A 20,835-nucleotide genomic window follows, 5' to 3' on the forward strand; every position below is an offset into this window, starting at 1 on the left:
TATCCGCCTCCCCTGCCATCCCTCTACCGGCTCCCACATTTTACTTTAAAAAAAAAAACAGATTTCTGCCCAGATTCACAGAAAGAGGATAAACGTTCCAGAAAGCCTGTGTTCCTACTCTGCTGGACAAACTGACTGCACTAAAAACTCTCTCCAAACATGGCTTCTCAAACTACAGACCAGAAATCTAAGTTCAGGTATTGGGTATTTCACTAGGCTAGCCAGAGACAGGTGACAGCTCTGCCTTTCATCAGACAGCTGATTTGGGAGCCATTCTTTTGACCCTTCAGAAAATATTCAGTGGGCAACTGATATCTGCCAGTCCTAGTACGTGGAGAACTTACCTGAGTTATTGATCCTTTGCTTGAACTTTAAACAATCTTCTCTTCACTGTATTATTATCACCTGTTTATTTGGCTGTCATTCATTAGACTATGAGCTCTTTGAAGTCAAGGGCTCTGTCTTTTCATCTCTGTACCCTAAATGCCATATAGCCTGGTACACAGTAGTCAATAAATATCCATGGGGGAGAGACAGACACACAAACCAACAAATACCACACCACATAGGGTCCTAATAGTTCCAAGTAATAAAGAGGAAGTTAAGCCAGGCACGGTGGCTCATGCCTGTAATCCCAGCACTTTGGGAGGCCGAGGCGGGCAGATCAGGAGATCGAGACCATCCTGGCTAACACGGTGAAACCCTGTCTCTACTAAAAATACAAAAAATTAGCCGGGCGTGGTGGTGGGCGCCTGTAGTCCCAGCTACTCAGGAGGCTGAGGCAGGAGAATGGTGTGAACCCGGGAGGTGGAGTTTGCAGTGAGCCGAGATCTCACCACTGCACTCCAGCCTGGGTGACAGAGTGAGACTCCATCTCAAAAAATAAAAAAAGAGGAAGTTTATTCAACTTTTTACCCATAAATGTAAATGTGGAAGGTAACCATGACCTAGCCAGACTGTAAGACCTACTAAAGAATATAAGAAGCTGGGCGCAGTGGCTCACTCCTGTAATTCTGGTACTTTGGGAGGCCGAGGTGGGCAGATCACCAGAGGTCAGGAGTTTGAGACCAGCCTGGCCAATATGGCGAAACCCCGTCTCTACTAAAAATACAAAAAAATTAGCCGGGCATGGTGGTGGGCACTTGTAATTCTAGCTACTCGGGAGGCTGAGAGAGGAGAATTGCTCGAACCCGGGAGGCAGAGGTTCCAGTGAGCCAAGATCGCGCCATTGCACTCCAGCCTGGGCAACAAGAGCAAAACTCCGCCTCAGGAAAAAAAAAAAAAAAAAAAAGAATATAAGATGCCACATATTATACATATTATATGAGAAATTGACTCTCTGGTTCCAAATTAAGCATGTTTCCATCTAACAGGCTTTTTCCCCCTATTTTACATGTTCTCAAATTCTAAATAACAGCACTTTTGTTTTTTTACCTTTCTTACCTTCTTTCTATAAACGAGGCATAGTACAGAAGGCTTTATGTACATGTCCTCATTTAATCTTCACAACAGTCCTATGAGTTAGTAACTATCACCATTAACCCCATTTTACAGGCAAAAAAAACCTCTTGGGCAGAGAGATGAAGTAACTTGCCTAAATTACACAGCTAGTAATGGCAGGCAGATCAGGAATGACACTCAGATGGCCAAATATACTGACACCAAAGCTTTTGTTTTTATTCTTCATTGCAATTAGAATAACTTGGCAACAAATACTATGATTCAGGTAATTGTCATACATATAGACAGAGATGGAGTCTCACTCTGTCGCCCAGGCTGGAGTGCAGTGGCGCGATCTCAGCTCACTGCAACCTCCACTTCCTGGGTTCAAGTGGTTCTCCTGCCTGAGCCTCCCGAGTAGCTGGTGCCTGCCACCACTGGTACCTGCCACCACACCCGGCAATTTTTTTTTGTATTTTTAGTAGAGACAGGGTTTCGCCATGTTAACCAGGCTGGTCTTCTCCTGACCTCAGGTGATCCACCTGCCTTGGCCTCTCAAAGTGCTGGGATTACAGGCATGAGCCACCAAAGCACCCAGACCATTAATATGAATTTAATGTTCTCCTTTTAGAGTCAAACACAGCCTTGACACATGCATAATTCATTCACATTAAAAACCTTAAATGAGATCAAAGACCTGAACTTAAGAGCTAAAACTATAAAACTCCTAGAAGAAAACAGAGGGGAAAATATTTATGACATTGGATTTGGCAATGATTTCTTGAATGTGACACCAAAAGCACAGACAACAACAACAAAAAACATAGATAAGTTGGACTTCATGAAAATTTAAAACTTTGTGCATCCCAGGACACTATCAACAGAATGAAAAAGCAACTCACAGAATGGGAGAAAATATTTGCAAATCATATATCTAATAAGAGATTGGTATCCAGAATGTGTAAGGAACTTCTACAGTTCAACAATAACAATGACAACCCCATTAAAAAATGGGCAAACTGAAACTCTGTACCCATCAAATAACAACTCACCATTCCCCCAGCCCCTAGAAATCACCTTTCTAGTTTCTATCTCTACGAAGCTGACTACTCTAAACATCTCATGTAACCAGAATCACACAGTACTTGCCCTGTTATGACAGGCTTACCTCATTTAGCATAATGTCCTAAAGCTTCATCCATGTTGTAGCATGTGTCAGAACTTCCTTCCTTATTAAGGCTGAATAATATTCCATTATATGTATATACTACATTTTGTTTATCCATTCATCTGTTGATTAACACTTGGGTTACTTCCACCTTTTGGCTACTGCAAATAATGCTGCTAGAAACATGGGTGTACGAATATCTCTTCAAGTCCCTACTTTAAATTCTTTTAAGCATATATCCAGAAGTGGAATTGCTGGATCATAGGATAATTTGATTTTTAATTTTCTGAGGAACTGCCATATTTTCCACAGCAGCCACACTGTATTATATTCCCTCCAACAGTGCACAAATATTCCAATTTCTCTACATTCTTGTCAACATTTATTATTTTCTGGGATTTTTTTGGTTTGTTTGATAGCCATCCTAATGTACTTGAGGTGGTTTCTCATCATGGTTTTGATTTGCATTTCCCTAGTGATTAGTGATGTTGAGCATTTTTTCTTGGGCTTATTGGTTATTTGTACTTCATCTTTGGAGAAATGTATATTCAAGTCTTTTGCCCATTTTAAAATCAGGTTTTTTTTTTTATTGTTGAGTTGTAGGAGTTCTTTATATATTCTAGATATTAACCCAACAATGCTGGAACTTTTTTTTTTCACGGCTTAAAACATGAGAAGTTTATTACTTTCAATGATTCCATGGGTTGACTGAGTAGTTCTTCTGCTTCAGTGATGTCATCTGGATTACTGAGATGGCCCAGTCCAAAACAGCCTCACTCATGGCTGGCAACTGGTACTGGTTGTCAGGCAGAAACCTCAGTTCTATTCTCCATGTGACTGCCTGGGCTTGCTCATAGCATGGAGATTGGATTCCAAGATGGCATATTCCTTTTCTTTTTTCTTTTTTTTTTTTTTTGAGATGGAGTCTCGCTCTGTCGCCCAGGCTGGAGTGCAGTGGTGCCATCTCGGCTCACTGCAATCTCCGCCTCCCGGGTTCACACCATTGTCCTGCCTCAGCCTCCCGAGTAGCTGGGATTACAGGCGCACGCTGCCACGCCCAGCCAACTTTTTGTATTTTAGTAGAGACAGGGTTTCACCATGTTGCCCAGGCTGGTCTCGAACTCCTGAGCTCAGGTAATCCGCCCACCTCGGCCTCCCAAAGTGCTGGGATTACAGGCGTGAGCCACCGTGCCCAGTCCCAAGATGGCATATTCCAAGCAGCAAACTTAGACATTGCAGATCTCCTGAGGCCCAGCCTTTGAAGTTACACAGTAACATTTCTGCCACATTCCAGTGGTTAAAGTAAGTCATAGGAACAATACAGATTCAAAGGAAACAAATAGACTTCACCTCTTGGTGGGATGGGTGGCAGAAAAGAATTGTGGCTATCTTTAAATCCCTATAGTGATGAAGGGCACCATCATCAAAGCTGACAAAAGGTGCCACCACTGCTGCAGAGGCCCAATATCATTTGGTCCAAAGCATAGACTGCCTTATGTTGATGCATTGAGACTGCCATCTCCTATTGCTGCTAATACCAACAGTGCTATTTACCATTACTGAGGAATTACGGTAAAGTCACAGGCACCATCCTTCATACTGTCAATACTGCTGAAATCAATGGTACCCAATACCTTGCATCCTCATTGTCCAACATGATTTTAATAAAACTCCTTTAGGGCCAGGTGCAGTGGCTCACGCCTGTAATCCCAGCACTTTGGGAGGCCGAGGCAGGCAGGTCACTTGAGGTCAGGAGTTCAAAACCAGCCTGGCCAACATGGCGAAACCCTGTCTCTACTAAAAACACAAAAATTAGCTGGGTGTGGTGGCACATGCTGTAGTCCCAGGTATTTGGGAGGTTGACGCAGGAGAATCACTTGAACCCAGGAGGCAGAGGCTGCAGTGAGCCAAGATCGCACCACTGCACTCCAGCCTGGGCGACAGAGTGAGACCCTGTCTCAAAAAAAAAAAAAAAAAACTCCTTTTGGGATTTTATTCACAACCCCTAGTGGCAGCCACCTATCACTCAGGCCTCAGGTCTGTCCAAGGGCTGTGGGGCCAGGGTCAGAGATTGTTAAGCAACACTGCATTAAGCCTGAGGGACTAACAGTAATTAGCCCTCTCCTCTGCCCTTAGGCACTGGAATTGAACCAAACCTGACCATCTCATTTATTTCTTTTAAGTTTTATTTTAGGTTCAGGGGTACATATTTAGGTTTGTTATATAGGTACATTGTGTGTCATGGGGGTTTGGTGTACAGATTATTTCATCACCCAGGTAATAATCACAGTACCTGATGGGTAGTTGTTTTGTCTTGTTTTGTTTTTATTTTATTTTTTTTTTTTGAGACAGAGTCTCACTCTGTCACCCAGGCTGGCATGCAGTGGTGCGATCTTGGCTCACTGCAACTTCCACCTCCTGGGTTCAAGTGATTCTCATGCCTCAGCCTCCCGAGTAGCTGGGACTACAGGCACGCAACACCATGCCCGGCTAATTTTTGTATTTTTAGTAGAGATAGGGTTTCACCATGTTGCCCAGGCTGGTCTCAAACTCCTGACCTCAGATGATTCGCCTGCCTCGGCCTCCCAAAGTGCTGGGATTATAGGCGTGAGCCACCGCACCAGGCCTGATAGGTAGTTTTTTGACCCTCACTCTCCTTCCACCCTCCACCCTCAAGTAGGTCCCAGTATCTGCTGATGCCATCTTTGCGTCCACATGTACTCAATCTTTAGTTTCCACTTATAAGTGAGAACATTAAGTATTTGGTTTTCTATAATGCTGGAACTTTCAAGATATATTTATGATTCACCATATTTATAAATTTAACTCACTGGATTTTCAAGAGTTCTTTAAGTAATCAGGAATGCCTATTTGCTAGATAATTGGAGTACTTACAAAGAAAATAAATTACATTTTATTTTATAAAAGCCAATATTAACAAAATGTGTAACTAAGTTCGCATATTAATCAAAGGCCCTTTAAATGGCATTGTTAAAATTTATGCCACTTATAAAGAGAGTAAGATTTGTTAATTAAAATTAAGATTAAGGAAAAACTAAGTTTATGTTTAAAAATCATATATTAATGTAAAAAAATCAAAATAGATCATATCTCTCCTGTACTCCAAACTCTCAGCAGACTCTGAGAGGCAAGGTAGCTTGCCCATGGGTTCAGAGGGCTTAAATATGTAGATAAACCAGACTATAGTTTTTAAAACTCTATTATCACAATGAAACACTAATTTTAAAAAATTATTGGACAGGACTCATGAAAATATGGGTGTGGACCTCAGCTTGAGAACATTTCACTAATTAAGAGTGTGGGCCGGGTGCAATGGCTCACGCCTGTAATCCCAGCACTTTGAAGTCCCCATTTTTAACCAGTGCTATAATGCCTCACAGAGAGCCTAGATTTGTGCTTCAAATCACTTGGGAAATACTGCAGAGAACAATACAAACAGAAAAGATCAACAACGGTATTTCTAAGTGTTGCCAACTTATTTGACTTTCTCACTGCATAATTTCATTCAATGGATATTCACTGTACCTCTGTGACATGTCCTGTGCTAGAATAATAAAATGAAGGGACCCGGTTCCCGTCTCCAGTGACTGCACAGTTCCCAGTGAGACCGTTTCCTAGGAAACCTGACATTCTGGAGGAAGACACAGGCTCCTCCCTGCTGGGCAGCAGCTTAAATACTGAATAGTTCACTAGTCAGTGTGATTCTATTCAAAATCTGTTCCTGACTAACCCTGGGAGGCCAGCCATTCTCTCTCTGCCTTGGAGATTTAGTGAGTCAGAACACATCCTCTCCGTCTGGGGAGGCAGCCAAACTTTGAATCAAAACCTTTCCAGGCTTCTTAGTCTGCCACCAATTTAAGGAAATCCCAAACATGAAAAGTTCCAGCTTACAAAACAGATATATTAGGCATCAAGAGGATTCACTCTGTCTCACAGATTCCCCCAAAGATTGCTTTCAGCAATGAGTGTCCCTTGGGCATTTAAATTCTGATTCTTTCTACACCCAAAATTCAGTTCCTATGAAACAGGAAGAGACCTGTTATGTAGTGGGAGGTGAACTTGTGGTGCCTTTGTACTTACCATCTGCAACAGTCTCATGAGCCTTGGCAATCTGCCCTAGCTCCTGTATCAAACCCTGGAAGCAGTCCTTACAGAGCAAATGCTGGCAGGATAGGAGATGAGAGCCCATACCTGGCAGGTCCTGATGGCACAATGAGCAGGTCATTACCATGGCCTCCATCTGTCCACTCTTAGGGCAGTGTTTCTGGCCAGCTAGTGGCAGCCCCATAAAGCTCATGCCCATGTCCACAGCCATGCCTGTGCCCAGGACTGGGGCTTTTCCACTGATATCCTCAGGTGAGAAGCAGCGTGTAGAGCGAGCCAGCTCCACTCCCTGTAAGTGAAGCACAAAGCAGAGTGATCTACTTATTTTGAGCAGAAAAAAATCTTAGGCCAGAGGGGCCTTCGAGAACAAGGCCTCAAAAGTCCAGGCCATGTTCCTCTCCAGAGCTGGAGGCTCATGCCTCAGCCTCAGTTCCTCACCTGGGACCAAAAAGAGAGTCTAGCCATCTCTGTCATGGAAAACAAAGCCTGGAGGTGTCTGCTGTTTGTCTGAAGGCGAACAAACCCTTCAAAAGTGTCCCATACCTGTGCCTCTCCTTATTGGTAGACAAGCTTGACCTAAGTTTCAATTTTGGAAAAAGGAAGAAAATTGCATTATTGACAAGTTTATGACAGGCACTTTACATACTGTATTTCAAAGGGGTTGAGACACTTTTACAAATTAAATAAAACCAAGAGGGACAGGCTGAGGAAACAGTCTTAGAGAGGCTGGGTCACGCACAAAGACAGATGGCAAATGGCAGAGTCCAAATTCAAATCCAGGTCAGTCTGATTCTGGACTCCAGTCTCTCTCTTTTTTTTTTTTTTTTTTTTGAGACAGGATCTCACTCTGTGGCCCAGGCTGGAGTGCAGTGGCACAATCACAGCTCACTGCAGCCTTGACCTCCCTAGGCTCAGGTGATCCTCCCACCTCATCCCACCTCAGCCTCACAGGTAACTGGGATGACAGGTGTATGCCACCACATGCGGCTAATTTTTTATATTTTTAGTAGACAGAGTTTCACCATGTTGCCCAGGCTGGTCTCAAACTCCTGGGCTCAAGCGATCTGCCTGCCTTGGCCTCCCAAAGTGCTGGGATTACAAGCGTGAGCCACCACACTTGGCCCATACTCTTTTTTTTTTTTTTTTTTTTTAAGATGAGGTCTTGCTCTGTTGCCCAGGCTGGAGTGCAGTGGCGCGATCTCTACTCACTGCAAGCTCCACCTCCCAGGTTCACGCCATTCTTCTGCCTCAGCCTCCCGAGTAGCTGGGACTATAGGCACCCACCACCGCCCCGGCTAATTTTTTTTGTATTTTTAGTAGAGACGGGGTTTCACCGTGGTCTCGATCTCCTGACCTCATGATCCACCTGCCTCGGCCTCCCAAAGCACTGGGATTACAGGCATGAGCCACCGAGCCCGGCCCACACTCTTAATTAGTGAAATGTTCTTAAGCTGAGGTCCACACACATATGTTCATGAGTTCTGTCCACTAATTTTTTTAAATTAGTGTTTCATTGTGATAATAAAGTTTTAAAAAGTATAGTGTGGATTATCTACATATCTACCACAATATGATTTTGGGGTAGTGTTAAGAGTCTAGGATTTAGTACACACTAGGCAGTATTACTTGTCTCAGGTTAATGAGCTGAGAGAGGGGCAGACTTAATACACAAATAATGTATTCTTGCCACTTGAAGTCTAAACAACATTGTGGCACAAAATGATGCATGTTTTACAGTACTTGGAACAGAGAAAGGAAGTGGGAAAACTGAGCCATCGTCATTGTGGCATATGTTTGCTGAACTTAGCTACAAGAGTGAGCACCACATTTAAGTCATAATGATAGTTTAGTTTAGAAAAACAGCACATACATGTGAAATTAATATTATTAATTTGATGGCTTTGTAGTTTTTTACAATTTGTAAACTATATTCAGTTTTATAGTTGTATAACAGCTAAAAGCCAAAGGAAGTTGTAGCTAGTTTTATATTTGTACTTATTTAAGAAACAAAATACAAATCATTTAATTCAAATCTGGGTCTCGGTAATTATGCAAGTTTGAGAAAAATTTCACTCCAGTCTGAAGTCTTTAGGAGCCAAGCCTTCAGGAAGGAGGAAGGGTGATGGGGCTGGGAGAGGCCAGGCTGCCTGGGGTCCAGAAAGATGCCACTACATAAAGCTATAGATAGACCTGCACTTCTAATTCCTCCTGGGAATTATTTAACAGAAAACTGCCATAGCAGCAGCATGATTAGAGACGAGGACAGTCTCTATTAGAAGGTTCAAGTATGCCTGAGTTTATTTCACTGGGCCAGTAGTTCTCAAACTTTTTGGTCTTGGGAATCCCTTTACATATGTTCACTCATTGAAGACCCCAAAGAGAGTTCATTTATGTGAACTATTGCTATTTACCACATTAGAAGTTAAAGCTGAGAAAATCTATTGCTATTTACCACATTAGAAGTTAAAGCTGAGAAAATTTTAAAACATTAATTTTCATAAAATAATAAACTTGTTATATGTTAACACGAATAACATACTTTTTGGAAAAAATAACTATTTCCTTTTTTCCATTTATTTATTTATTTATTTTTTGAGACAGGGTCCTGCTCTGTTGCCTAGGCTGGAGGGCAGTCGTGCGAAGTTCACTGCAGCCTCAAACTTCTGAGCTCAACCAAACTTCTTGCTTCAGCCTCCTAGGCAGCTAGCACTATAGGCATGTGCCACCACACCCGACTATTTTATTTTCATTTTTATTTTTGTAGAGACCAGGTCTTGCTATGTAGCCCAAGCTGGTCTCAAATTCCTGGACTCAAGTGATCCTCCACTTTGGCCGCCCGAAGTGCTGGGATTATAGGCGTGAGCCACTGCACCCAGCCTAAAAAAAAAAAATTAACTACTTTCAAAAAAATTAATTTAATGAGAAGAGTCACATTGTTTCTCATATGTGCCAAACTCTTTAACATCTGGCTTAATAAAAGACGGCTGGACTCCCATACCTGTTTCTGCAGTCAATCTGTTATATGTTGTTTTGTTTACAGTATATGAGGAAAATCCAGTCTCACACAGACATACAGCTGGAAAAGATAGGAGTACTTTAATAGCCTTATCAGGTAATTGTGGATATTCTTTGATACCACACCAAAATTCAACAGTGGTAGTAGTTTCTTAAATGTTATTTATAAGGTAGACTCTGAACCAAACTTTTCTTATTCTGTTATATTAAAATCTGCTGATCTTGCTCTTTGAACTAGTCTTTTCCCCAGGCACAGTTTTTTAACACCAAGCATTGGTCATTTGGAAAATACCAGTTCAATGACTTATGCAGATGTTCCAAATATCGACACATTTCATTACACAATAACAAAAAATCACATTCTTTAGAATCACCTCGAATCTCATCAGAAAATTCTTTTAAGCATTGAGAAGCTGCCAAATTCATGGAGGCAGCAAAAACTACCAGAATTCTAACTTTTGCTTGAACGCTTGAATTTTATCATTGGCAACAAATACTGTCATTTCACTTTTGAGAAAATATCGGACAAATTCCCAAGCCTGAATAACCACAGTTTGTCTGCCAGTTATTCTTTTTTTAGATGGAGTTTTGCCCTTGTTAACCAGGCTGGAGTACAATGGCGTGATCTTGGCTCATAGCAACCTCCACCTCCCAGGTTCAAGTGATTCTCCTGCCTCAGCCTCCCGAGCAGCTGGGATTACAAGCATGCACCACCACACCCAGCTAATTTTGTATTTTTAGTAGAGACAGGGTTTCTCCATGTTGGTTAGGGTGATCTCAAACTCCCGACCTCAGATGATCCACCTGCCTTGGCCTCCCAAAGTGCTGGGATTACAGGCATGAGCCACCGCACCCGGCCTGCCAGTTGTTCTTTCGTGTAATACTGATGTTTCACTTTTTATTTTTTTAATTATTATTTATTTATTTATTAATTTTTGAGACAGAGTCTCGCTCTGTCGTCAGGCTGGAGTGCAGTGGCGTGATCTTGATTCACTGCAACCTCCGACTCCCTGGTTCAAGCGATTCTCCTGCCTCAGCCTCTCAAGTAGCTGGGATTACAGGCATGCACCACTACGCCCAGTTAATTTTTGTATTTTTAGTAGAGACGGGGTTTCACCATGTTGGCCAGGATGGTCTCAATCTCCAGACCTCGTGATCCACCCACCTCGGCTTCCCAAAGATTACAGGCGTGAGCCACCACATCGTCCATTATGTTTCATTTTTTAAAAGGCTAGTTTAACTTGCAACTCAATAGCACAAGCACAGTTTCTCACTTTGATATGTAGCAGGAATACTTTTTCTTCACACAGAACATCAAAAAGAAATCTAAAAAAGTACTTAAGAATTTAAGGATTGAGATTTAATAAAAATTGTTACCACTTCATCATGGATGGACATTCTTAAGGTAAACTTCTTTTTTTTTTTTTAACCGGCAGATGCTTAGTGGTAAAGAATATAAGGTTTTGTTCCGGTTTGGGGCCCAAAACATCAGCAGTTTTACATAACATTGCTTTGGCACCATCAGTGCAAATGTCAACCCAGTGAAAAGATCAAATAACACGTTAGCTTTATTATTAAAATTGTTTGACCTGTGAACTCCCTGAAACGGTCTCAGGGACCCCCGACCCCATAAGGTCTACAGACCACACTTGGAGAACTACTGCATTAGACCTCGCATCACAATCCTGGGAATTCAGGGAGGTAGCATGGCTTTCTACCACCAACAAGTACTACACAGGGTAAGAATATAAAGAAACAGGCATCTCATTTATGTCTTAGAAGAGCAATTGAAGTAACTCCATGAAAGTAAATGGTTAATTTAAAGGCACAGCCACACAATGAGTTTCTGATTTGAGAAGACGAAGGGTCAAATGACCCCATTTCTGCCCCCTTCCTATGGCTGCTTTCATCATAACTTAGTTCTTCCCTCTCCTTCTTATCTCCCCTGACCTAGAAGAGTGTAGGGGACAGAGTTTGCAAGACTGTACTTAAGCCAAGGTAGTAAATTCAAACGCCTACAGGGGCTGGGCAATCTATATGAACGAAGTGCTTTACTTAAAAGAATGTGGGTCTAATGTCTCCAAATCTTAGTTTTCCAAAACCCAGGAAATTATTTTTATTTACATTTTAAAATGTTAACAAAAAGTTAAATTTTAAAACATTGCCTTGCCACAAACCACCTCCTTTTAACATCTTACCACATCTATATCTAAGAAAAGGAAAATATTTACTGGAGTACCTTAACCTTGCTAAGGAATGATGGAACAAGTCATTCCACATCACATTGGGAATAAGAATTTCAAAGATTGTTTGCATGAAGGGTACAGAACAAATTATCATAAAAATAACACTCATTTTAGGGAGAAAATGTGAGGGAGAAATAGTAGGTAATGAGAGTACCTACTCTTTGCTAGGCTGTGTTATATGTGATATATTATTTGTTTGCTTGTTTAATGTATGTCTTAGACATAGTCTTAGGGAAGGACTTTTGTTCACAATTGTACCTGCCCTTCGCTTGCCTGGCACCTAGCATAGGAACATAGTACACACTCAATTAATATTTATAAAAGGAATGAATGAATCTCATTATTTTTTCATTATACAGACAAGAAAACAGATTCAAAGAGAACATGCTATTTGTTCAATATAATTCAGTTAGTAAAAACAGAACTAGGAGGCTGGGCGTGATGGTCATGCCTGTAATCCCAGGGCTTTGGGAGGTCGAGGTAGAAGGGCTGCTTGAGGCTAGCAGTTTGAGACCAGCCTGGGCAACATACAAGACCTTATCTTTAAAAACAACAACAAAAAAAAACAGAACTAGGAAACGAACCCAACTTTCTGTGTTCTTTCCATTAATTTTATCCTCTGAAATTAAAGTAAAACCCAAATATGTAACTCCTTTTTTCTGCTATTGTATAAGCTGTTCTCAAAGACTCTAGAATTTCTCTTTTCACGTTTTGTTACTCTGAGTTTAATGGCAACAAGGTTTTCCACCCTAGTTTCCAATAAAGCTTTAGGAATGTAATTGCCATGTAGAACAATCTATCCAACACAGGAAAGAAAGACTCCTAAAAATTCCTAATCTTCCAATTAGATTATTTTTACTTTGTGCTGAAGAAAACCCCGCCTGATCCTATGGATTTCCCCTAAATGCCATATATCAAAAACTACTGATAAAGGCAAACAAAAACCCCCAAGGCTAGGGAGGTTAAAACGAAACTGGAAACTGTACATATTGCTGGTGAATAAATTGGTACGATCCTTTTGGAAAAAATACATAGTAACATAAAATGAATCACAAAAATGTTCATACCATATAATCCAGCAGTCTCACTTCTGGGAATTTATCCTAGACAAGTTATTCAACAGGAGAAGAAAAAATTATATACAAATGCTCATTCCATCATTGTCGCTAACAGCAAAGAATACAATAAGAATTTTTTAAAAAAACAAAATACACAAGAAAGTGGCTTAATAAAAGATAGTACATGCTGAAAATAAATTATTCTTCAGCTGTTAAAAATAATCATGAAGACTGGGTAGTGATACAAAAAACTGCCATGGTATTAAATAAAAAGAATACAAAAGGATTTGTATACTATGATCATTAACTTTGCAGACAGCTATGTCTCCATGTATACAAGGGTTGAAAGGTAATACTCAGAAAAGAAAATGGCATCACAGGGTGGAATGATTTGAGTTGCTTATACTTATATTTTTTTCAGAATTTTCTTTACTGTTGTACTGTCTATTACGTATAATTTTTCAAGTCTTTCTGAAGTAAATTGGGATTTCTGAGTTTTTCTCTAATTCTCACTTGGAAAAAAAGCAGAAACACTGCTTCTTCCCATCTTGATTAACAGTGCTCTACTTAAAAAAGAAAACGAACATATTTCCAAATGTCCACATCTAAAGATGGAGAGCAAGAAAACAGAGCTGGATCCATTCAGGATGCTGCTGCTATCTGAAGGACTGATGTCGAATTCAGGAACCCAGTGAGGAGAGAAAGGAAGAGGGATCACCAGGGCCTTCTTCAGGGTGATGATCTGTTCCCAAGGCCACCTGGAGAGAGGCCTGGGGCAGCAAAAAATCAGCACACTTGCCTGCCTCACCAGGCTGCTGTCTGGTATCATCTCTTCCGTTCATTTCTGAGGTATTTTCTGAGGCCCTCACACTCTGAGGAAGCGCAGATGCCTGAGATGTCACAAAGCCATGCTGTACTTCAGAAGAGATGTCACAGAGAAGGACACCCCTCAGGAGTCATGGCCAAAGGTCATGTCCCATGTGCCTAGTTGGGAGGGACAGGTCCCCTAATGCCAAATATCTGGCTGCTACTCCACTTTGCAGACAGAAAACTCAGCTTTGTCTGCTCTCTCAGACCTCTGTCAACCTAGGAAAAGTGACACACACTGAACAAACACCACATGAGCTGTGTGTTTAAGTCATGTGGTTGCCTTTTGAAGGAGAGGGAGCTGGATAGAAAACTGGATTGAGCCAGACAACTACCCAGGGTACTCCCTCTACAACCAGATCAAGCCATTGATGAGAAGAATGTTAGGTGAGCACAGAACCCAACGGGTAGTGCTGGGTCCACTCTGGGAGGCCTTCTGTTCAGCCGCGTGACCTGAGGGACAGAACGTAGCTCCTCTATAACCAAGGAACCTGGCAAACTATCCAAGAGGAGTGTCTTAGCACCCAGAACCCTACCTCAACCCCTTGCAGTGGTGGTCCTTATTGTAGGCCCCAGCTCTAATACCACTGATGGTTCCCTTTCATTCCCAAGGCCCTGCCCAGCTTACCTCCATTGACAGATCATCTTCCCAAGGTTAGGTTCCAGGTAACCCAGCTCATTTCTTGTGCACTTACTGGCCAGTTTTGATGTCAAATAGACGACGATGTCTTCTTTGATCTCCCCTCCTATTCTCAAGACCCCTCTTCCTGCTGGTCACATGCAGTAAGTGATTAAGGTTGATGGAGGGATGAAGATCATAATGCTGTAAGGCCAGAGAGGGACTGGTCACTGAGGTAAAAGCAGGGGATCTGGAGAGAGAAGACTAAAGGCTAGGCCCAGGCTCTGTACCTGACCACCTATGCAGCGTCTGACAAGTCACCCAATTCTTCTGTGCTTCAGTTTTCACACACGTAAAATGAAGCTGGTAGTGCTGTACCTTCAGGCAGATGTATTTTGTAAATTGCCAAGTGCTCTGAAAATGTTTGTTGTTATCCTTGTGGACTGAAGTGTTCTGGGAAGAAGCAGAATATAAAGTTGGCCTTAAAGGTTGAGGAAGATTCAGGACATGTGGTCAGGAAGAGGATGGGCACTCCGGGATGGGAAACAGCATGAGCAAAGGCAAAAATGCAAATGGGATATACCAGGCATGGCTGCAGTAGAAAGCTTGCGTAAGGGAGAGGCTGGGGTAAGGCTGGAAAGGCAAGTGGGCTATATTCTGTTGGTCATAAGGAGCTATTGAACTTTTTGATCAAGTAAAAGAATGAAAGTCATGTTTTCGGAATACTAACGTGGTGGAGGTGTGAAGGATACAGAAATTGGAGGAGGGTTAGAATGCAGGCAGAGTGAACAAAGGAAGGTGTTGTAAACTCCAGTTAAGAGATATGATGGGGGCCTGAATGAAGGCAGGGGCACTAAGGCTTAAACAGAGGAAGCACATTGGGGAGATACAGAAACAAAAGGATAGGGTGACAGTGTAGTAGAAGAAGAGAAGGCTTGGGGACAATTTTCATTATCTAGGTGGACAATGGTGCCACTCACCAAGATAGAGAATAAAGGAGAAGGCACCCGTGAGCAGTGCAGATTGAGTTCTTTGGATATGTTTACTTTGTCTGTAGAATGTCCAAGGAATACTAACCAGTAATTAAGTGACCATATGGGTGTGGAGCTCAGCAATAAGGATGTGAATTGAAGCCACCCAAGAAGACCATGTACTGTGAAAAGATAAGGACAAGGACAGAAGGCTGAGGAACATCAACATTCAAATGGTGGACAACGCTGGATGGAAGAACCTGAAAAGAAGACTGAAAAGTGACCAAAGAGTAGGAGGAAGGCAAGACTTTTTCTAGAAAAAGACGCCAACAGATTAAAGTACAACAGAAAGAACAAGTGATATGAAGAATAGGAAGAGTCCAATTTGGCAATTCGTTCATTAATGACATTAGTAAGAGCAATTTCACTGAAGTCACAGGCTGTGAGCTAGACTGCAGTGAACAATGGATGGGAAGGTGCAAATGGGCAGGATTTGCAGACTACTCTTTTGGGGAGCTTGGCTGTAAGGGCAAGGACATGGGAGAATTTTGGATTTTTTTTTTTTTTTTTTTTTTTTGAGACGGAGTCTCGTTCTGTCGCCCAGGCTGCAGTGCAGTGGTGCGATCTCGGTTCACTACAAGCTCCGCCTTCCGGGTTCACGCCATTCTCCTGCCTCAGCCTCCAGAGTAGCTGGGATTACAGGCGCCCGCCACCACGCCCATCTAATTTTTTGTATTTTTAGTAGAGACGGGGTTTCACCGTGTTAGCCAGGATGGTCTCGATCTCCTGACCTCGTGATCCGCCCGCCTCGGCCTTCCAAAGTGCTGGGATTACAGAAGTAAGCCACCACGCCCGGCCAGAATTTTGGATATTTTAGCTAAAATATGTTTTAGCTGAAGGGGGCAAGACAAAGAAAAATAAATAAATACACGCTCACACATACACACAGAGAATAACTGAGGGGATGGGATTTTAAAAACGTATTTCCTTTTTCCCATGGGATCTATTAATAGACTAGCGAGGGGATGGGATCTTGAACACTGGTTGAAGGAACCGACTTAAGAGCGAAGACACGCTGCTATTAGCGAAGACAGGGAGGTGAGGGTAAGTTCATTTATTCACTCAACAATCACTAGTTGAGTGTGGATTAAAAAAAACAGTCCTTGACCACATAAGGAATTAGGTCTAGTAGGGAAGACAAACGTAGGTCAATAAGTTACATAAGGGTTATACTAGATTGTGTGGTGGTACAGGTTGGGAAGCGAGCAACTGTCTGCATTGTGTCCAGGAAAGGGTCACAGGCGTGTTATGTAGATTCTGGAGAAAATTCAAAAATAGCATTTATTTTTACTTATTTACTTTTGTATGTGGAGACGAGGGTCTCACTATGTTGCCCAGGCTGGTGTTGAACTACTCGCCTCAAGAAATCCTCCCGCCTCGACCTCCCAAAGTGTTGGGACTACAGGTGTGAGCCACCGCGCCTGGCCTAAATGTGGCATTTAGAAAAAGTATTTACAACATCTGCATTAAAAGGACCATAAAGCAACCAGGCATGTAAGTCCCTGAAGCAATTTAAGTTGCTCAAACTTGAGAGGACAACCAAATGATAGCAAAAGGGCAAAAGAGAAAGGAAGCTGCAGTGCCCACTCAGAAGTGTGAGAGCGGGAGAAGGCATTTCGGGAGCCGCCCGAGCTTCAGGAAACCGAGCGAGACACCAGGTGGGCACACTGAGGATTAAAGAGGGCCTCGCGGTTCCGCACTGCGGCCGGGAGACAAACCAGTAGCCACTATCACCAGCCCGGGGCAGACCACTAAGAACTGTGGAGGCGCGCGGGGCGGCTCAGGGCTGGCGCATTTGGTGAGGAGCTCAGACACCGAGGCCCTTAGGGTCGGCTTAGGCGGTTCCCTGACCAAGGCGCCAGAAAAGGGCCTGGCTCAAGCAAGCACGGGCGGCGTGCAGTACAGCACACCTAGCCCCGATTCTTCAACAGTTCTCGCCCTCCGAGCCTAGCACAGCGAGCCTCACCGAAACCGTACACCGCCACCAGGACACTCCGTGATGGGGGATCACCACCCTCAGAAAGAGGAAGCGACTAGCAGGCGCGCAATCCCGCGAGACCAAGAGGCCCCGCCCGAAGCCCGGCCTCTGTGACCGGAAGTGAGGCGTTTTGCCCCCGCCCCCGTGGCCGATACCTCGCGAGACTTGGCGAAGGCCTTCCTTTTTCGTCTGGGCTGCCAACATGGTAGGTGTTTCGTTTCTTGCCTCCTCTTCCTTGCCGGCGGAGACCCCTAAGCTGTATTCCCATTGCCCCTAGTCATCCACTGTCTACCATGGTCGGGGCTTCCAGGCTGCGCATGGCCGCCTGCAGGGCAGGGTGGCCGGCGCGGGCCCGGGGCGGGGCTCCCGGAGCCGTGTGTTAGGCCCGCGGTTCGGATCTCTAGGACACGCGGGCCCCTGCGCTACCGTGGTGAGACCTCACGGCCCTGAACCGATCGGTACCCTCAACTTTCCCAAACGCTCCAGAAGTTAGGTCTTTGACCCACAGGCTTACAGGACCATCTCAGCTGGCAGGCATCGCCCCCTGCCCCTAATTCCTTAGGCCTTACCACCAAGCTTTTTCCAAACAGCCATCCAGACTGAGGAAGACCCGGAAACTTAGGGGCCACGTGAGCCACGGCCACGGCCGCATAGGTAAGTGCCGGCTTCCCCTCGGGGTGGGCCTTGGGCTCTCTTCGGGTGCTTAGCTAGGCTGGAGATCGGTAGCCTATAAGTGGGTTAGAATAAGACCTTTTTGTGGTCAAGTTGGACAGCTGTTGATTTTTTTCTGAGGATCCTCTAGTATTCCATTTCTAAGGAATTTCACATCAGTGGGGTAATAGGAATTGAGCAGGCACGGTATTGGGTTAGTTGAAGACATGGAGTACTGTGGGAATGCTGTGATGTGGAACCTGAAAAGATGTTTCACCCGGAATCCTAAAGTAATCGCATTGCTGAAAACCGGCATCGGTAGGGTGGGAACAGCGTAAGCGGGACACAGAAGTCTGGGAAACACTCTGCTTTTGTGCGAGGAAGTATTGAGATGCATGAGAAGGCTGTGTGGTGCATGTAGCTTTTTTCTGTGTGTGTGAGACTGATCACTGTCGCCCAGGCTGGAGTGCAGTGGCGAAATCTCGGCTCACTGCAACCCCTGCCTGCCGGGCTCAAGCCATTCTCCTGCCTCAGCCTCCCGAGTAGCTGATATTACAGGTGTGCGCCACGACGCCCGGCTAATTCTTTTTCTATTTTTAGTAGAGTCGGGGGTTTCTCCGTGTTGGCCAGGCTGGTCTCGAACTCCTGACCTCAGGTGATCTACCCCCCTCGTCCTCCTAAAGTGCTGGGATTACAGGCATGAGCCATCACACCGGCCCCACGTAGCTTTGTATTCCTGCAGGCAAGCACCGGAAGCACCCCGGCGGCCGCGGTAATGCTGGTGGTCTGCATCACCACCGGATCAACTTCGACAAATAGTAAGTGTCCTTGGACTGCTTTTATTGACACAGCTTGGGAGGTAGGGGCAGAGAGAGGGCTGGCTTAAACAAAAAGTTCAGAAGCAAACCTTGCCTATTGCTGTTTTTTACCAAGTTAACACTTGGTGTGAACTGAGAACCTGTCATCGAGGCTAGAGTCACGCTTGGGTATCGGCTATTGCCTGAGTGTGCTAGAGTCCTCGGAGAGTAACTGCTGACCTTATTCACTGGCTGTGGGCCTTATGGCACAGTCAGTCACCAGGTTAGAGACATGCTTCACATTCACCTACCCACAAACTAGTGGATGATAAATTTTGGCTATTCAGAAGACGTTTATTATAGGAGTACGTAGATTTTCCATAGAGTGCTGTTATGTGACTTGAATTTTAGTCTCGGCCCTGCCTCTGACATTGTCGGTGGTTTATCCTGGTTCCAGGAAATAAGACTAGCCTTTTCCTCATGATAGTCTTTGGTGGTTTTAAAACAGTTGTTTAAGTCAACAGATGTATCATATGCCTGACACTGCTCTACACCAGTGAATAATTTACACTGTAATAGGGGGTGGTAACTATAAAGATGATAAACATAGCATCTTAATTGGAGTGTGTATGAAGGTGGTTGTTATCTCTTCCTAGCCACCCAGGCTACTTTGGGAAAGTTGGTATGAAGCATTACCACTTAAAGAGGAACCAGAGCTTCTGCCCAACTGTCAACCTTGACAAATTGTGGACTTTGGTCAGTGAACAGACACGGGTGAATGCTGCTAAAAACAAGACTGGGGCTGCTCCCATCATTGATGTGGTGCGATCGGTAAGTTAATTGGATGTTTTTCTATACTTCCATACCTTCCCTTACAAAACTCTGGCTTAATCTAATCCACTTATATAATCTGTACTTCCCAGTTACCTACCAGACATTGATATTCTTCCTGTGGTAGAATTATCATAGGTAGTTCCCTATCCGTAGCAGTGCCTACTGTCACTGCCCAGGTTGTATCAGGTTTGCATTTCGTGCTTGAACTATAGCTGGTTTTCACCGAGCACAGCTCTTGGCCCTTCATGTTCTCCAGATGATAGAATCCTAATATGTTCCATTGATACTCAGTGCCATGCATTATCTGAAGAGATTTTCCCCCAAAACAGATGTATTATGTCTGTCCTTGCGGGGGTTCTGGTCCCTGTGTCAGTCTTAACTCTCATGAATACAGAGGTAGTGTTAAGAGGCCAGAACCCTAGGGACGCTTTAAATTCACTTCCCAGCCTATTTAATGTCCATTGAGTAGTTCTGGTGGTCAGGAAGGTGGTTGTCTTCTTTTGCTTAGCAGGGGGTATTTGAGCAGGAGGAGGCTTATGCTTTGCCGAGACTAGAGTCACATCCTGACACAACTCTTGTCCTGGTGTGCTAGAGTACTCGAAGAGAATCTACTGGTCTTGATTCACTGGTGGGGGCAGTCGGTGCCCCCATTAGTGCCCAGATCAGAAACATACATACCCTGCCTAGGGATTTAGAAAGTGGGTTGGCAGTCTTTCCTCATGCCCATCACGCAGTTGGTACCTACTACAGTGTATTGTAAACTTTTTTCTCTGTTCTTCTAGGGCTACTACAAAGTTCTGGGAAAGGGAAAGCTCCCAAAGCAGCCTGTCATCGTGAAGGCCAAATTCTTCAGCAGAAGAGCTGAGGAGAAGATTAAGAGTGTTGGGGGGGCCTGTGTCCTGGTGGCTTGAAGCCACATGGAGGGAGTTTCATTAAATGCTAACTACTTTTTCCTTGCGGTGTGAGTGTAGGTTCTTCAGTGGCACCTCTACATCCTGTGTGCATT

The 20,835-nt window shown here is 43.8% G+C and overlaps 2 protein-coding genes and 2 non-coding genes across 7 annotated transcripts in view; 3 read left to right on the top strand and 1 right to left on the bottom strand.

Moving 5' to 3' along the window:
- The window catches only part of TRIM66 (tripartite motif containing 66), a 70,525-nt gene extending 52,875 nt beyond the window's left edge, over positions 1-17,650 (bottom strand). Inside the window, exons 1-7 of one of the 4 annotated variants that reach the window (XM_063608360.1) lie at positions 17,536-17,650; positions 14,829-14,991; positions 14,548-14,742; positions 13,062-13,097; positions 9,732-9,809; positions 7,172-7,309; positions 6,821-7,022 (exon numbers count right to left, since the gene is read on the bottom strand). The gene's annotated coding sequence lies outside the window, so the exon portion shown is untranslated. Of the gene's footprint in view, positions 1-6,820; positions 7,504-9,731; positions 9,810-13,061; positions 13,098-14,547; positions 14,743-14,828; positions 14,992-17,535 lie in introns of those variants that run through there. The other 3 variants (XM_063608362.1, XM_063608367.1, XM_063608366.1) reach the window with 3 other exon arrangements.
- Positions 17,558-20,782, top strand: RPL27A (ribosomal protein L27a). The gene is made up of 5 exons (XM_003818132.7): positions 17,558-17,752; positions 18,138-18,201; positions 18,941-19,016; positions 19,652-19,826; positions 20,612-20,782. The coding sequence occupies exons 1-5, from the start codon at positions 17,750-17,752 to the stop codon at positions 20,738-20,740; spliced, it is 447 nt and encodes a 148-aa protein (XP_003818180.1). The 5' UTR covers positions 17,558-17,749; the 3' UTR covers positions 20,741-20,782.
- LOC112441280 (small nucleolar RNA SNORA3/SNORA45 family) lies at positions 19,162-19,291 on the top strand. The gene has a single exon (XR_003029217.1). It is a non-coding gene; the product is annotated as a small nucleolar RNA SNORA3/SNORA45 family (small nucleolar RNA).
- LOC112441279 (small nucleolar RNA SNORA3/SNORA45 family) lies at positions 20,373-20,503 on the top strand. Its single transcript, XR_003029216.1, has one exon. It is a non-coding gene; the product is annotated as a small nucleolar RNA SNORA3/SNORA45 family (small nucleolar RNA).
- Positions 20,783-20,835: the final 53 nt, after the last annotated feature.

This window comes from Pan paniscus, chromosome 9 (genome assembly GCF_029289425.2).
Source record: "Pan paniscus chromosome 9, NHGRI_mPanPan1-v2.0_pri, whole genome shotgun sequence".
NCBI classification, from domain to species: domain Eukaryota; kingdom Metazoa; phylum Chordata; class Mammalia; order Primates; family Hominidae; genus Pan; species Pan paniscus.